This window comes from Typopeltis vanoorti, chromosome 16, assembly GCF_054136105.1.
Source record: "Typopeltis vanoorti isolate ZY-2024b chromosome 16, IOZ_Tvanoo_1.0, whole genome shotgun sequence".
Lineage (NCBI taxonomy): Eukaryota > Metazoa > Arthropoda > Arachnida > Uropygi > Thelyphonidae > Typopeltis > Typopeltis vanoorti.
The window spans coordinates 61,530,783-61,548,475 of record NC_143564.1 but is presented as its reverse complement, the minus strand read 5'-3'; the positions used below and the strand labels follow the sequence as shown (position 1 = coordinate 61,548,475).

At 36.1% G+C, this 17,693-nt stretch overlaps 1 protein-coding gene across 3 annotated transcripts in view; it reads right to left on the bottom strand.

The window, feature by feature from the left end:
- Nucleotides 1-17,693, bottom strand: part of LOC150098064 (ras-related protein Rab-14) — a 149,643-nt gene that overhangs the window by 20,358 nt on the left and 111,592 nt on the right. For all 3 annotated transcript variants that reach the window (XM_090406123.1, XM_090406124.1, XM_090406125.1), the window contains exon 7: nucleotides 16,543-16,611. In XM_090406123.1, the coding sequence (XP_090262249.1) occupies nucleotides 16,543-16,611 (69 nt within the window). The remainder of the gene's footprint in view (nucleotides 1-16,542; nucleotides 16,612-17,693) is intronic.

The following is a 17,693-nucleotide window of genomic DNA, read 5'->3' as shown; positions in this document are numbered from 1 at the left end:
ATCCGTTGACCTACAAGTGTCCTCCTATCAAAAAGATATCTACTTTTTTTTAAGGCTCAGCTAAAGATAAACTTCTGCCTTTAGCCCACCCTTGAGTGTATCAAATTCTTTGCCAGTGTAGATTATCATATGGCCAAACACAGAGATCTGCAGCCAGAGCAATCGGGACTTGCACAGCATGCTATCACCACCAGACACCGAGTTCTTTGGAAGAAAATTAAGGTTCTTCATAAAAGTAAAAATCTCCTGGAAGTCGATACAAAGAGAGTGACCTAAATTATCCCTCTTGTGGGCAACAGTTCTTCTCCACAAATTCTAGAATAACTTAAATTTAATTATACATATATTTCTATTTGTTATTAAATCTTATTAAAAGTTATTTTTACTAAAACTTTAATATAATTAGACCGTGACAACACCCTACATCATGTATGTGCAGTTTGCATGTGTCACTGTTGAATATACCAGTTTCTGTTCTTGTTGTTTAATTTGAGAGTTATACTGAAGATACTAGGGTGAAAATTTCATACTAATAAAAATATATATATAAGTTAAATCCATTGTTTAATTTGAAAGTCATATTGAAGATGCCTTTGATACTAGGATGAAAATTTCATACTAATAAAAAATATAAGTTAAATCCATTTTATGTTATTTATTAAAAATATTCTGAATTAGAGCTAGTTGTTGAAAGTTTATTTTTTTCACTTGGTTGGAAATTAAAGTAAAGATGCCAAGAAATTATATCTTGTTTAAACAAGAATATAATTTCTCCTTTATTTTTTATTATTATTATTATCATCATCATTATGGGCAACTCCAAGGAGTCCTTAGACTCATCGAGGGAGGCCCTAAACATCATGTCCAGAACAACTATTCAGCATCCACACAGTATCTATCATACTTTGCTTTGAACTCACTCACAGTCATGGCACCCACAACAGACGCTGGCACCTTATTCCACTCATTCACCACTCTCCAAGCAAATAACCTAGTTCTAACACCCTTGCTAACCACACTCTTGCCCAGTTTCCATGGATGGCCCCTAGTTCTCTCACCACCTGACCTTTTCTGAAAAATTTCCTCTGAGGGGTGATATGATGTCTCAATCATATCACCCCTCTTCCGCCTATCAACCAATTTCTGCAACACACAGATCTTCAACCTGTTCTCATAAGGTTCATTCCATAGACCAGCTATCATTGTGGTCACTCACCTCTGGATCCTCTCTACCTCCTCCCCATCAAGAAGAAACCCTGGTGTCCAGATCTGGGCACAGCAGTCAAGATGGGGTCTTATCAAGGCTCGATAAAGAGGAACAATAACTTGCTTGTCTCTGCTCATCAAAATATTCTTTAGTAACCAAGTGATCTGATGAGCTGATCTAGCCACTTTTGCAATGTGTCACCTAAACTTCAACTCCCTGTCCACCAACACTCACAAATCCCTGGCCTCGTCAATCTCCCTGACTACAGTTCCACCAATGTGGTATACTGCTGCTATTCTTTTCACCCCAAAATGCATAACCTTACACATTGCCGCATTAAACTGATATCAATTCTCCTTAGCACAGTCTTCCAATCTATCCAATTCATCCAGCAAAATTTTGACATCATGTGCATTCACTATTGCTCTACCCAACTTTGCATCATCAGCAAACAAATAAACAGTTACTCTCAGATCCTTTCCTATATCGTTAATGAACAAATTAAATAGCAGTGGTCCAAGAACAGAACCTTGCGCCACACCACTAGTCACAGGCCTTCTTTTGGACTCTACTCCTGAATAAACTACTCTCTGATATCTCTCCATCAACCACCCTCCTATCCATCTCACCAACTCTATATCCATCCCCATATGCTACAGTTTACTGATTAGAATTCCATGTGGTATCCTGTTAAAGGCCTTAGCAAGGTCCAGCAGTATCACTGTAAACCCATTACCCTTATCCAGTTCAGCAGTCACAGTGTTATAAAACGTGAGCAAGTTATTGAGGGATGATCTACCCTTCACAAAACCATGCTGTCCCCCATACAGTATCCCATTATCATCTATCTATTCCTGCATTTTTCTCTTGATACTTTCTCCAAAACCTTGACAACGACTCCTGATATGCTGATCGGTCGGAAATTTGCAACAGCAGTCTTGGAACTTCCTTTATGCAATGGAACTGTTTTCCCCTACTTCCACCCCCTCGGGACTAACCCAGACCTGAGACTCAAATTAAACAAAATGGTCAAGGGCACTGACAATTCTTTTACCAATTCACATAAGACCCGAGCTGGTATACCATCCAATCCCACAGATGTATTCACCTTAAGGTTTTGTAATATACTATTCACCTCCATTTCATTCACCTCAATTCCTGTATAAGCTATTGGTTCCTTCATTCCTGCAACATCACCACCTGGATGATATACTCTTGCAAAGTGCTCGCTCAGTAATTCCGCTATTTCAACTGATTCAGTTGCCTCCCTACCATCGGCTTCCTTAAAATCATTCTGCTGTATACATTTTTTCTTTTATTTGTAGCATATCGAAAAAACTGTTTGGGATTCTCTTTAGCTTGCATTGCTAATTTCCTTTCATAATCTGCTTTTGCTTTTCTTACCACACTAGTTACCCTTCTGGCCTGAGTTTTATATTGTTCGTGTGCTGCAGATCACCTTTCTCCTTAAATTCCCTCCACAGCTGTTTCTTTTTTTGCAGCTCAAGCTTAATGGTGTTATTCATCCATTTAACCCCAACTTGATTTACTATCCGGACTCTAGGTATGCAGTCAGCCATTACCTCCTGCAAACGCTCCTTAACCACTTCCCATGCATTATCAACATCCAGCCCTTGCAGTTTTACATGCTATGGCACTGAACCAAGCAAAATCTCCTAAGCTTGTCATACTTACCAGCCCGGCAATTCCACATATACCCTGTCTTAATTGAAAATTCCACACATTTAGCCACCTCCCAGGTCAAGAGCTTACGATCACTCTCACAAATTGTTGGCAACGTGGTCATATTCATTAGTCAAATTCTCAGATGCAATTACTGGGTCAAGCACTCTCAAACCCCTAGTATATTCCATTACATGTTGTCTCAGGTAGTTATACCTTAGTAACAGAATAAAATACATTTCCTTCCTCCCATGTGTCCTCTCCTCATTCCAATCAATGTTACCATAGTTGAAATTCCCCATAATAATTACCTGTCTTCCACTCATTGAGTCTATTTGCCTATGCATGCTATCTCCATCAAATGTTCCAATTTAAGAAGTAATCACCTGGTCTATAGCAGGACCCAACTGTATATTTTGTTCTGCTAGCCTCAATCTCACACCAAATAGCCTCAAATGTGCTCTTTTCACTATCCTGCAGTTCAACTTCTCTTCTCCTTGGCTGTAGTTCATCAGCTATCATCAATAACACTCCTCTCCCCCCATTTTATTCTCCCTGTCACTCCTGAACACACTATACCCCTCTCATTCAATCCCACTAGCTATATCATCTTTTGTCAGCCATGTTTCACTAATGCCAATAACTTGTGGCCAGGAAGAGCCAACCAAGGCCAAAAATTCCTCCTCCTTGTTCCTAACACTCCTGGCACTAGTATACATAAAGTGCAGAAGCCCATTAGTCCCACCCCTATCTTGATGTCTTTTACTAACTATCTCCCATTCTGGTTTATTGTCCTACGTACTAGCTCAGGCATATTATACACATTCTTACACTCGACTGCCTCACTGATGTCTGCATATCAGCCCCCCCCCCAATAGCTCCAGTTTCCCTGATTCAGCACATCCACTTCACTTCATTCAATAACACTTTTTTTCAGTCTCTGCACACCAAATCCATTCAGATGCAAACCATCCTTCTTGTATAAGTCTTTTCGCCCATCAAACTCACTCCACACCACTCCTCCTGCATAACCTGCAGTCATTCACAATTATGGCCCCCTCCTCAATTCTACTCTGTCAATACCACGGTAACAGACTCACTATCTTAACTTTCTCACTCTTTTCTTTTGCTACCTCTAATAATTCCTTCAAGTCCTCTCTCATAGCAAGTTTTTCACCTTTTAAATCATTTGTTCCTGCCATTACTATAATTTCTTTCACCCTATGCTTTTGTGTTCTAATAGTGTCATTTACATCATTAATTTTCGCACCTGGAAAGCACGATTTTGTCAAACTCTCATCTATTACACCTTTTATACTGTCACCGTACAACACTCGCTCCTTAATTTTTCCTTCTTTCTTTCACTGGAGCATAAGCAAAGTTTGTACATGAAGTATCTTCATTACTAGACTACTTGTGTACAGAGCTAACGACTTCACATTAATTGCCATAGTATCCCATAATGCAAAGAATACATCCTTTCTGGTCTGTATGAGGCTATGCACATTCTGAGAAAGTCAACTGTCCAGATCATCTCAGCAGTTGAAGTCAGACCCAGGAGAGATACCAAGGTAAGTAATGCAGAAGTCATATGTGAGACATTGATCGACAAAGGTCAACATCAGTCTGGGTAGTGGCCTTTCCCATAATACATACCCAAAAGGATGTGTGTTCTGTATCATGTGATACTAAAGTAATTAACATGAAGTTGTTAACCTCTATATACAAGTAGCCTGGTCATGAAGAAATTCATGACTAGGCTACTTGTTTGCATGCACTAGGATAAAGGATTAAACAAAAATATAATTTCTTGGCATTTTTAATTTAATTTTATAACCAAGTGAAAAACTTTCAACAAGTGTTTCACAGTAATATTTTGCTGGATTTCCAACTGAAATACAGATGTCCCTTCACCTCACCCACCCAACACTCCAGTTCATTCTACAGATGTTCGATAGGGGGTGAGGATCAGGGCTCCTGAAGGCCAGTCAAGTGTGAAGACACTCATGTCCACAAATCATACGGTTATAGCAGCAGTAGACTTACGACAACACAGTGCATTGTCTTACTGAAAGAGACAATAGTCAGTTCTGTAGAAAAGCCACAAAGCAGGAAGCATTGCATTGTCCAGAATGTTCAGATACCTCTCAGAATTTAATGTTTGTGGAAGTGGTCCAAGGCCAAACCAGAAAAAACAGGACAATACCATCACACAGCCACCTCCAAATTTCATAGATAAGGGGGGGGGGGGTTATGCACCCCCAGTGAACGTCTATATTCAATTGATGTTCACTGGGCATCCACATACCCACACCAATCCATCTGCTTGGTTAGAAGGTTTGTAGCATGAAGACGAAAGTTTGTAAACTGAAGACGACACTGCACATGGTTTGAATAATGTGGAGTCTGCATACTGCAGTCCTACCAAGAAACCCATGTTGTAAGCTTCAGTTCTGAATGTTTTTGTGCAGATTAGTGCTCCAGTTGATGCCTGGAACTCCACATTCAATGTGTCAGCTGACAAATGGCAATTTTTACATATTATCCTTCATAGCACATTATGGTCACATTCAATGAGTGTGGTGGATCACCCACTGTGGTTAGCACTTGACTCTCTGTGCTTCCATCTAAGTATGGTATCACTGATTGTTGACTTGGGATGGTCCAATTTATCAACAATTTGCCAAACAGAGAGGCTTGCAACATGGCATCCTATCACAATGGCTCTTTCAAACTCCATCAGTTCCCTTCTTGCATTCATTTAACCCAGACACAGTTGCACTGACTTGGAAGCATCATATTCCTCCAATTTATACCAACTACAAACACATGACTCATTCCATGGTGCAATGCACCCTGAAATGCTTGGAAAGAACTGTTGACTTCTTTCCAAGCAATGTATACTCTGTTTGCATTCTTCTTGAAAACTTTCCTCTACTATTCTTGTTTAATTTAACAGGCTTTCAAAGTAATTACAATATCTAGGATATCCTTATCTTCGGTTTTCAAGTAACCTTTAGCATCTTTGATTCCTTTTACAGTACTTGTTCCTCCATTTCTAAGCTTTTTTTTTTTTTTTTTTTTTCAATGGCCACCATAGTATTTTGCCACTTTCTTCATATTTATTTTTTTTATATTCTTACTGCTGAAGTCTTTCTCGTGCCTTCTGTTTAGCTGCTTTTATATATAGCTTAGCTCTCTTACATTTTTCTTTGTATTCTTTTTGGATTTCTGCAGACTAATTTGCTAAGAACTTTTTTTTTTTTTTTTTTTTTAAACCAGGACTGTTTCTGTAACAACTTGCATCCACCATGGTGTTCTTATTTTTCTATTCTTGCATACATTACCACATACCTCCTTAGCTGAATCTGTTTTCTTCAGAGTTTGTTAGCAAGGCTACAAGGTTTGATTCTTGTTTCCAACTGTTTCATTTTTTTTCTTCAATAATGTTTGTGTAGTTGGGTACAGTTTACCTATAAAAAGTGCTGAATTTTAATTTTTTTTAAATTTTACATACTGTTCTTTTCAATGTAATATCCATTTTTATATTACTCAGCACTAAGTGATAGTCACTTCCAATTTCAAATCCTCTGTACACTCTTGTATCCTGAACTTGTCAGAAGATATTGTTATCAACATCAACATAGTCAATGAAGCTTTACTTGTTTCTTCCATCTTCTCTCCACGTGAACTTGTGCACATCCTGATGTTGGAACGTGGTATTAGTAATGATTAGTCCGTATCCTGAGCAGAGATCCAGCAGATAATGTTATTATTGGTTTTTCTCTCTTCTCCAAATTTTCCCAAAATGTTGCCAACAAAAACCAGTTTGTCCATTTTTCTTTGTCACCTGCCTGCTCTAATGACTCAAAAAATTCCTCCACTTGTTTTCATTGTCCATTTCCCCTATTTTGAAGTTTGCTTACATAAACTTGAAATTGCCTTCCAATTGAGAAGTATCTTCATGTTTGGTGTTGATTGCTATCGCTATTCCTTTCTTCTGTTGATCATTATTGCCTGAATATATTACAAGTTTCAGGAATTAATTCCTAAAACTTTTAAATTGCACCTTCAAAAATTCATATATAATAATTACAGATTATAAATATACGAAGCATGAACATTTCACTGGCTAAAGTCTGTACAATGTGTATATGGTAAACATCACGTTTTGTAATGGCACAGTGTAATGCTTTGCCATTATGTCCAAATGTCATCTTTTTTGTGAGGAGTGTAATACTGCAAAATTTAGAAAGCTATACAAATCTTTTTAAGGGAAGATAGCACTTTAAAATAAACTCCATACTTGAAAAATAGCAATACCTATAACAAAATGGTACCAATTGCAGGCAAGCAATTAAGCAGAAAGAAGGAATCCCTTCATGTTTCTTAAACAGATGGATTTTAAGGAAGACAAGAAGTTCATTTAATAAATTTGAAGCCCAGCTAAGTATGAATATTAATCCGTAGTTGTTTGTGTTTTTATATCTCACCTTCCCTCAAAGCGTCAGACTCATGGCTTGTCATAATCAAGTAACTTGGCTTCACAGCAAATTACTACTACAATAGTGGTTAATCCAATCTGCAAAATCTGTATGTCTGTTAATTGCATATATATTGCAGTCCGTTTGCCTGTGTCGTGGAATGAAAAACCCAAGCTTCTGGAGGAAAAAAAAAACTACCATTTTTATGTCAGACCAGCTGACTCACTCTCAGCTGAAGCTTTTATTAAGGTTTTGGAAGTTTTTTCTCACTTGGTTAGACTATAATAAATTTAGTTTAATCCTTTATCCAAGTGTAAGCAAACAAAGTTTGCGGCTGAAGTATCTTCAGGACTGAGGCAACTCAGAGTAAAGGTGGCCTAAGCTCTCATCACTTGTCTTAGTATCTCCCATAATGCAAAGCACATCTCCTTGCAGACATGTATAATGCTATGCATTAAGGGAAGGGACACTATCCAGATCGGTTTTGACCTTTATTGAGGTCTCATCAGTGGGAGCCAGACCCACAGGTGGTGATACTAAGGTGGAAGTAATGGAGAAGTCATATTTACCTATACGAGTTGCCAAAAGGTGTCTCACCTTATTATTAAATTACTCTGAATAGAGTAATTTATTAATAAGGTGAGTAATACTCTGGATTATCTGGAAGATACCATTCAGTAGGCATAGACTCAGTTTCTCATACCTCTGACAAGCATTTATGGATTTTGATTAATAGTGATTGCCCACCATTTTTAATAGCTCGACTGGTATTCCATCTTCACCAGGTGCTTTATTATTTTTCCATTTTCTTTAGAGCTAATTCCACCTAGTGTAGCTCTGGTGCTTCCTCTATCTTGGCTTTTCTTATACTTGCCAGGGGTTTGTTAAGCTCATCTTCTTCTGGAACATTAGTTTCCAAGCTTGTTTTGCCCTGAAGGAAATCTTCAAAATATTCTACCCACCTTCTCAAAATATCCTCCTTTCCACCAAGCAAGTTGCCCTCACAGTCTGCGCAAGAAGTTGTTTTCCTAGGCTGAAATCCACCTTTAATTTCCTTTATCTTATTATATATTTTCTTAATTTGTCCTGTATTCTTCAAAATCTCAATTTCATTTAACCTTGCCTCTTCCCATTCATGCTTCTTTCTTCTGCACATCTTTTTGGCTTGTTTTCATTTTTCTCTATATTCATTCTCATTTGCTCAAGTTTTTCATTCAAGCATCTTTAGACAAACTGTATTCTGTCTTCAACACATTTTCTACATTCCGAATCATACCATTCATTTCGTTTATCATTGTTTCTGAATCCCAGAACTTCTTCAGCCACTTTGGTAATCCTTTCCCTTTTTTTATCTATAGTCATATTATTGATATATTTGTCCTCTTTCTCTTCATTTATTTCTCTTCTTCTCTCAATCTTTCAACATATTTTTGTCTGATTTTGCCATCTTTTACTTTTTGTATGTCATATCTTGATGTTCTCTTTCCTCTACCCAGCTTATTAATTTTTATTCTTTGTTTATATTTAATTCTTAACAAGTAATGAAAATTAATAAGTTGAGTAGAGGAAAAAGAACATGTATCTACTTCTTACATCAACAATATCTGTCACATGCCTTCTATCAATCATCACATGATCTGATTTTCTGTTATTCCATCAGCTGATCTCCAGGTAACTTTATGGACTTTTTTTTTTTATGTGGAAAACAAGTTGTACATATGATCATATTTATGCCACTTGCAAAATCAATTAGTCTCATGCCATTTTCATTACTTTCTTCATGTGCACTATCTCTTCTAATTGTTGGTCGGAAGGTCTCTTCCTTTCCATTATTTTGGCATTCATGTCTCATAGAACCATTTTAACATCGTGTTTTGGTGACTGGTCATATATATATATATATATCTCTCTCTCCGGTGATTTGTAGAAGTTCACTTTGTCTTCTTCACAAGAGTCCTTGGTTGGTGTGTGTGTAGATATAAGTGAAATATTGAACATCTTAAACTTTATTCTCAGTACACAAAATCATTCATTAACTGGTTTAAAATCAAGAACCGAGTGTTTCCATTTTTTATCAACCAAGAATGCAGTACCAAAGGCTTTTTCTTCCACTGTAAAAATTAGTATGTGTTCTGGTATCAAATATGCCACTTTCTTTCCATCATATCTCCTACAATGCTGTTATTCTCACTCTATATCTCTGTAGTTCTTCACACACACTCCTCAATGCTCCTGGTCTGTTCAGGCTCAAGACATTCCAGCTTCCAAGTCAATATTCATAATCCCTATTGTCCAGGTCGTTCAGTGAAGTCTGTCTGGTTAATTTTCCTTTTGACTTTCTTAAGAAGTTGAGTTTTTTTACAGGGCAGGGTTGTTAGTTCTGTGCCCAACCTTACAAGAAGGAATCTGGCTATATCCCAGGGACTGGGTGCCCATTTTAGTTGCCTTTTAAACATGGCTACACTAGGACTATTCTTTAACCCTGGTCACCACATGGGGGGGGGGGGAGACCTTAATGCATAACCCCAAATATGAGAAGAGTATTTTGACAATGGGCAGATTTATACTGTGTTAGAACTGATGTCATGAATAGAAGAGACATCAAATTTTTCTGAAGGCTATGGATGTGATGTGTGTCAGTGTATGTCAGGAAAAGCTGGAAATGTAAGTCAAGAAGAAAATTTGATCCTGACTAAACTAACTATATCAAAAAAAAAAAGGGGGGGGGAGTGAAATGAGTCTTTATTACAAGATATAAGACAGGATTGTGTTAGGTAAAACTGAAGTTAAGTTATCCTGATACGAACCTGGAGAATGACAAAGAGATCAGTACTACAGAAGATCCAAAGCATTGGAATTTTTAAGCACCACAAAGTTTATGAAGAGGAACAGAATATATTAAAAAAATATGGACAGGTTTCAAGGTTAGCAAGAGAAGGGACTCATGTATAAGAGGAGTGGAGGCAAAAGTACAGTGTCCTAGAGTACTCTGGCAATGGTGTGCAGAAATATGAAGAGAGAAGAAATTGATAAATTCAATGCAGAAGGCAAAAGGCGATGGATACAAATTTTACCACATTTAGGGGGGAACTATACGACTTGTTGGTATTATTCAAGCTATTAAGGATTCTTTCGATATCTTGCTGGTGAAAGATAGGAAATGTTCTTGGTACAGTGAGAAATAATTTGCCTTTCCTGATATACATCATTATAACCTTCTCAGCCTCCAGAAAACTTATGTTCTTGTCTATTTGTGGCATTACTTCTAGCACAGCATAAATCCTAAATTTGTCCACTGTTAGAATACTATTCTAGTATTTGATGCTGTGAATCAATGTCTTCTTTAAAAATGTTTGGATTAGGAAAGCAGAAACAGTAATCACATCATGGAGAGGGGCAAAAAAATGACAGAAATCATTCCACTTAGCACCATTACTATGCCTATGGGTACAAGACTAAAAATAGCTAGGTGAATGATGCAGAAAAAGAAACATGGACCAAGATATGATCCGAGTTACCAAGAGGAATGACACAGCATACAGATTACATATGGAGGACAGATGACTAACAAAGCTTTAGGTGGAAAGATCAGGATTATTCAGGATGGGTAGATGACCAATTTGCAAGATCATGCTCAAAATGATCAATGGAGCTAGAAAAGGGAAGTCAGTGAGTTGTGAGAACATTGTAGATCTCCAGTTAAGATGACCATGCTTTTTAAACAATTAGAATGCAGAAAATCAAGCTTTAGAGATCAGGATGGAATCTGGGAAGCAATACACACAGCAAATGAATGCAATGAAATTGAGCCAGAACAGTGAAAGAGAGGATTCTAGGTTTGGCATTTTCTGACAGGTGATGTCAGATGAAATGAATACATTTGCACAGCCCTTTTTACAGAAGAAAACACACAAAGTAGTTTGGATAGTTGAGTGATATAGCTGCTATGGACACTAAGTAGCATTCTATGAGAACACCACTTGGTATCCATAGCAAGTGGTGTTCTATGAGAAATAATGTGTAGCATCAATATATGTAAGTGGTGGTGGTGAAGCACATAAATTATGTTATGGCCGCAAATATTAGTGAAGTGAATATGGAAGTGTGTGTGTAGTTTTTTTTTTTTTTTTGTGTGTGTTTGTTTACTCATAATAGCACTTTACAGTATAAATATCAGCAGAAAAAACAGACATACCCTGAGTTATTAATATTCAAAATGACACCAATAAAAAAAATTTCAATGCAGCAGTTTACCAGCCCAAATTATAATTGTGACAAGGAATACAGCACTAAGATTGGTTGTTGAAATAATTCAAATTGTAAATGAAAAGAAACTAATGTTCTATCAAAGCATCCTCTAGGAGGCATATAAAAAACATAAGTTAACCCGCCATTAGTAAGGTGAGAAAATGTAACAAAAGTGGTAAGGTCCCACACTAAACTTGCTTGCACGCAACAACCTGTCATCTATGGCATCAAGTAGCGGATTATGGGAGGAGAAGCTATACTCAGGCATGACTCACCCAAGCGTTGTTAAAATATAGTCAATTTAAAATCTCTGGAGTCTGTGACATCCCACCTTTTTGTGGAATTAAAAAATATACAATCAGTATATGGGAAAGCAACACACCTACTGCCATTCTATAGGAATTTCCAGAAAATCAAACAAAAAAAACTCTTACAAAATCAAAGATTTTATAAGAATTGCAAAAAAGAGTAATTGGTCCATAATTATTACATTTTGAAAATCAACTTTTTTTTTTAGATATATATGCAAGATTTTGCCAATTTTCCAATAATTTGAGATAGTTCCAGTGAAAACAATATTATTGAAATGTTTGGTTAGTTTAATTGGATCAGATTAAGCATTGTTATAGAATTCTGTGGATGTTGCTTTTGAAATACAGCATACTATGAAACATATATTAACAATATACATAATATAGGGAGCCACCTGAACTGGTATCCATAAGCAGAACCATGGATGTAATATCTTTTATCTCTATCTCTCTCTCTCTAATATATATATATATATGAAACGTACTATTAACTCGGGGTTGGGATATGTTCATTTTTTTTAAATTAACTGACTTAAACCCGAGAATTATAACACAATGACATTTATTTGAAAAAAAAAAACGCAACATGTTTCGTCAAAAATGACTTCTTCAGGCGATAAGAACATAGAAAGATAATAAAAGACACTTAAATTAACATTGACACACTCTAAAGCTATACAATTATAAAGCCATAATATTCGACTGTAAATTACAGTTATTATGAGCTTGAACTACAGTCCGAGTTAAAGTTCTATTGTTGTACACCTGTGCGTGTGTGGAATCACGCGATCTCCAGTATCTAATAGTAGAGTTGAAAGAGTCTGCCAAATTATAGCTAAGATTATTATTCAAATGAAAAGGGTCTAAGGTGATTTCCCTTGACTCGACAATGCGGCGCTCTATTTCATCATGGCTGATGTGTAGGTTTGAAGTCAATGTCCAATTTATTTCATGTTGGTGGCCTTCGTTGTTCGTGTTTATTGAAAGCAGGACATGGCCCGACAGAGCAGTTGCTCTGGTTCTCTTATAAGCAATGTCTCTCTGATGCTCTTCGAGACGTAGTAAGATAGATTTCTCTGTCTGCCCATAGTAAGACTTTCCGCATTCACAAGTGACCTTGTATACACTTGGGAATTGTAGAAGGTTGTGAGGTTGTTTATAGTTGTTGAAGCGTGATCTTATTTTTGGCATAGTTGAGAAGCACATTTTTATGTTAAACTTCTTTAGAATTCTACTCAGCTTTTTGGATAGTGTGCTGATATATGGCAAGACGATATGACCTTTGGAGTCATCCTGTGTCTCTACATTGTTACGTTGGCGGGATAATTGGTTGTTAATACTTTTTAGAGAGTAGCCATTGTTTTTAAAGGTCCATTTAAGATGTTGTAGTTCCTTTTTCAGTTCTTCTTCATCTGACAGTACAGATCTTGCACGATTCGCTAGAGTTGATATAATACCCAACTTTTGCGCTGGATGGTGATGGGAGGACGCATGCAAATATCTGTCTGTGTGTGTTGGCTTTCTAAAAATAGAGACTTTAATTGATTCAGGCGTCTTGGTGAGTTTAACATCTAGGAAGCAGATGGAACTATTTTCTTCAATCTCCATAGTCAATTTTATATCTTGATGGCGGTTGTTTAAGTGGTCGAGGAACTTGTTAAGATTCTCAGTACCATGCTCCCATATGAGGAATATATCGTCCACATATCTAAGCCAAATTTTTGGTTTTAAAGTAAAAGAGGAGATCTCCTTTTCTTCAAAGTCCTCGAAAAAAATGTTGGCTAACACAGGAGAGAGAGGGCTTCCCATAGCTAATCCTTTGACCTGTTTGTATAGTTTACCTTCGAATTCAAAATAGCCAGAGTTTACACAGTGAGATAACAGAGAGAACATTTTATTTGAAATCTTGTTTTTTAAAATAAGGATAACGTCCTGTGTCGGAACGTTGGAATATTCTTCTGATATCATGGTGAGCTTTGACGTGGTAGCACTCTTTACCAACGTTCCGACACAGGACGTTATCAATATTTTAAAAAACAAGATTTCAAATAAAATGTTCTCTCTGTTATCTCACTGTGTAAACTCTGGCTATTTTGAATACATGAAAACCTTACATCACCAATAACTTCCTATCTACAATTTTCCTTCAAATCAATCTGTTACCTGTAAAGACTCCAATATTATCAGATCTTATATTTCTGTCTTCTAAAACACTTTTTACTGTATCAATCCACCTATATCTTGGTCTTCTTCTGGGTCTTTTTGCTGCCAACCTGGCAGAGAACACTTGTTTTGTTAATCTTTCCTCTCCCATTCTGTTTAAGTGACCATACCACTTGAGATTAGTTCTGTTAACACATTCTTGGATGCCAACAATGTCAAGTTCTTTCCTAATATCCTTGTTTTTAATATTTTCTCTTAGCACCTTGTCATATGCCTTTTCCAGATCTACAAAACTTAAATATACATCTTTGCTATATTCCCATGACTTCTCAACTACTTGTCTTAAAGTGCAAATCTGATCTGGATAGTCTCTATTTGGCCTGAATTCAGCTTGTTCTTCACCAAGCTCCCCTTCCGCAATCCTTCTCAACCGTTTCTCAAGTGTAATTTCATAAATCTTATCAAGAACACTTAGTAGAGAACTACCTCTGTAATTCTCACATTCACTTTTATTTCCTTTTTTACATATGGGTACTATGAGAGCTCTACTCTAATCATCTGGAATTTGTCCCTCTGTCCAAGCCTTGTGAGCTATGCAGTGCAGCCACTGTAAGACTTTTATATTTCCATACTTGAGCATCTCTGGTCAAATATATCTACTACAGCTGCCTTTCCACATTTCAGGTTTTTGATGGCTTTTTCTACTTCAAGTATGGATATGTATTCCTGATTGTATATCTGTTGAGTGTTTTTTATGACTGTGCTATCATCACTGCTTGTTTCATTTAGCAATTTTTTTGAAGTAATTACTCCATACTTCAAGGATATCTTATTCTCCAGTTTTCATGTCACCTTTATCATCTCTAATTCCTTTTACAGCACTCTTTCCTCCATTTCTGAGCTTTTTCGACATCCTCCAGAATATCTTACCACCTTTTTGATATTTATTTTCTATGTTCTTACCAAAGTCTTCCCATGACTTTTGTTTAGCTAGTTTTACATGGTGTTTAGCTTTCTTACATTTGTCTTTGTATTCTCTAAGAGCACAAGCTGACTTATTTACCAGGAACTTTTGATATGCTTTCTTCTTGTCCTTCACTGCCTCTATAACTTCCTGTGTCCACCATGGAGTTCAGATTTTCCTATCCTTGCATACAACCACACCACATACCTCTCTGGCTGAATCAATCAGGGTTTTCTTCAGGATTTTCCACTGAATCTCCATGGTTTGGTTTATGTTCTTAAAATCTTTCATTTTTTCTTCAATAATGTTTGTGTATTTTAGTCTACAGTTCACATCTGAGAGCTGCTCAACTTTAATTCCCTTTAAAACTTTCTTACATGTTCCTCTTTGCAATATAAAATTTAATTTTATTCTGCTCAAGACTAAATGGTGATCACTTCCAATTTCAAATCGTCCGTACACTCTGGTGTCTTGCACCAATGAGAAAACATAACTATCAAGAATAACGTAGTCAACGAGAATTTTCTTATTCCTTGCCTCTTCTCTCCATGTGAATTTGTGCACATTTTTATATTGGAACATGGTGTTAGTAATAACCAGTCCATGTCCTGAGCAGAAATCCAACAGGTATTTGCCATTATTATTAGCTTTGCTCTTTTCTCCAAATTTTCCCAAAATATTTTTGTATGTCTGACAATCATTTCCTACTCTGCTATGTAGATCCTCAACAAGAACCAACTTCTCATTTTTCATTGTCAGTTGCTTTCTCTAAAGCCTCAAAAAAATTATTCCACTTCTACGTTAATAGAACCTTCTGTGGGACCATAGACACAAATAAGTCTCATTGTCAGTTCTCCATTCTCATATTTGCCCGCATTACTCTATTTGATATTGCCTGCCATATCAAATAGTAGTTTCGTATTTATTGTTGAATACTATAGCTACTCCTACTATAGCATTGAATACTACAGCTACTCCTTTTCCTCAACTGTCATTACCTGAATATAACATTTTGCATTTATTGCTCAGAGAGAGATAGAGTTTTGATTACATGCATATGCAATTTACAGACAAAAAAATACTACTGGTGGTAGTGATGGACAGTAGATGGCATTGCGTGTTGATGGTGGTAGTGTTGTAGTGTAGTGATGTTCCCTCCCACAATGAGTCCAAGGACTCCTTGGAGGTGTCATGTAATAATAATAATTATAAAAGAGAAGACTGTATACAGAGTAGCAACTATAAGCTTATCTATACATAAATTAGGATTATTATTATATAAAATTCAAATCATCTCAAATTCTGAATCTTAATGACACATGAAATTTGAAAACCTGAGAATAAAGAAAAATAGAATAACCAATTATGCAATTCATTATAATGAGGCCAGTATTGACTTTAAACAATTCAACATAAATAAAAAAAACTATTTCAGAATATGCTAAAATGAAATTTTCTACTTCAAGTGTTATTAATACTCACCTTCCATCTTGTATATTCTGATATATTTTCTTAGCTGTTTCAAGAAATGCTTCTTCTACATTCTCACCACTAGGAGGAGAAAATTGCACAGTTTTAAGAAATTAGAGTACAACACACACACTAAAGAATCTATGAAAGAAAGGATACAAATTTTTTTTGCCAAAATCAGCATATATTACAGATATGCAACTAAACAAAAATCATGGAAAGAGTGAATAAAGATACCATTTTATAAAAATTTTATGAAAGGTATCTTTGTTAACTTTATTATCTAGGTAGATTGAACTTTATTATAAGTTCAATCTACTAGAAAAATGTAAAAAAAAAAAAAAACTGGAAAAAAGAGCATAACAAAATAATCTGAACTGATAGATTATATAAAAATCTGAAGCATGCTTTTCGTATCCAGAGTAACTGCCAAACAACTAGCTTGGCAGTTAATTTGGTACCCAATCAAATGTGGGTTTAAATCCTACCATGTGCATGAATATTTTGGGAATATTTCTAGGTGAGAGATAGATTTCCTCACTCAGTGAAACCACCATCCTCATCACTAAAGGACTAAAGTGGCTTGAAAAAGTGCAATTTTTGATCTCTAGAAGAAGGTTTTCCAAATTATTTATCCCTTAGCTATCCACAGTATTAATATTAATGTACTACCTTCAGTGGCAGTGTAAAATATCTTATGATATGTTACTATGTACCTAATAATCATAATTTTAATAATTTGTTTTTACATGTTTTTCTAGGTAGATTGAACTTATAGAAATGTCAATTTTTGTTAATAATCTTGTATTTCTAATAAATTAACCATGAGTATTTGTTAAAATAATGTGATGCATGACATCATGTAACGATGTTAACCCATGTCTAATTAGTAAGTTAATTCTAAGAATAGTAAAGAATTCTAAGAATTGCCATATATAGCAATTTCAAAAGGCATGCGCAGTATAACATCATCACGATCAGATGTCAATACGTGACCATATGTGGAAGTTTCGAGAGACGTGCGCAAGCATAACAATGGAGGTCCGGATCTATATAAGGTAAGACATCGAGAAGGACTATGTCTTAGGGTTTCACCTTCACAGATTACTGGGTCCGTTGTCAGTAATTGAAAGAAAAGCATTGTAGGTTTCTGAGTTTTCTAC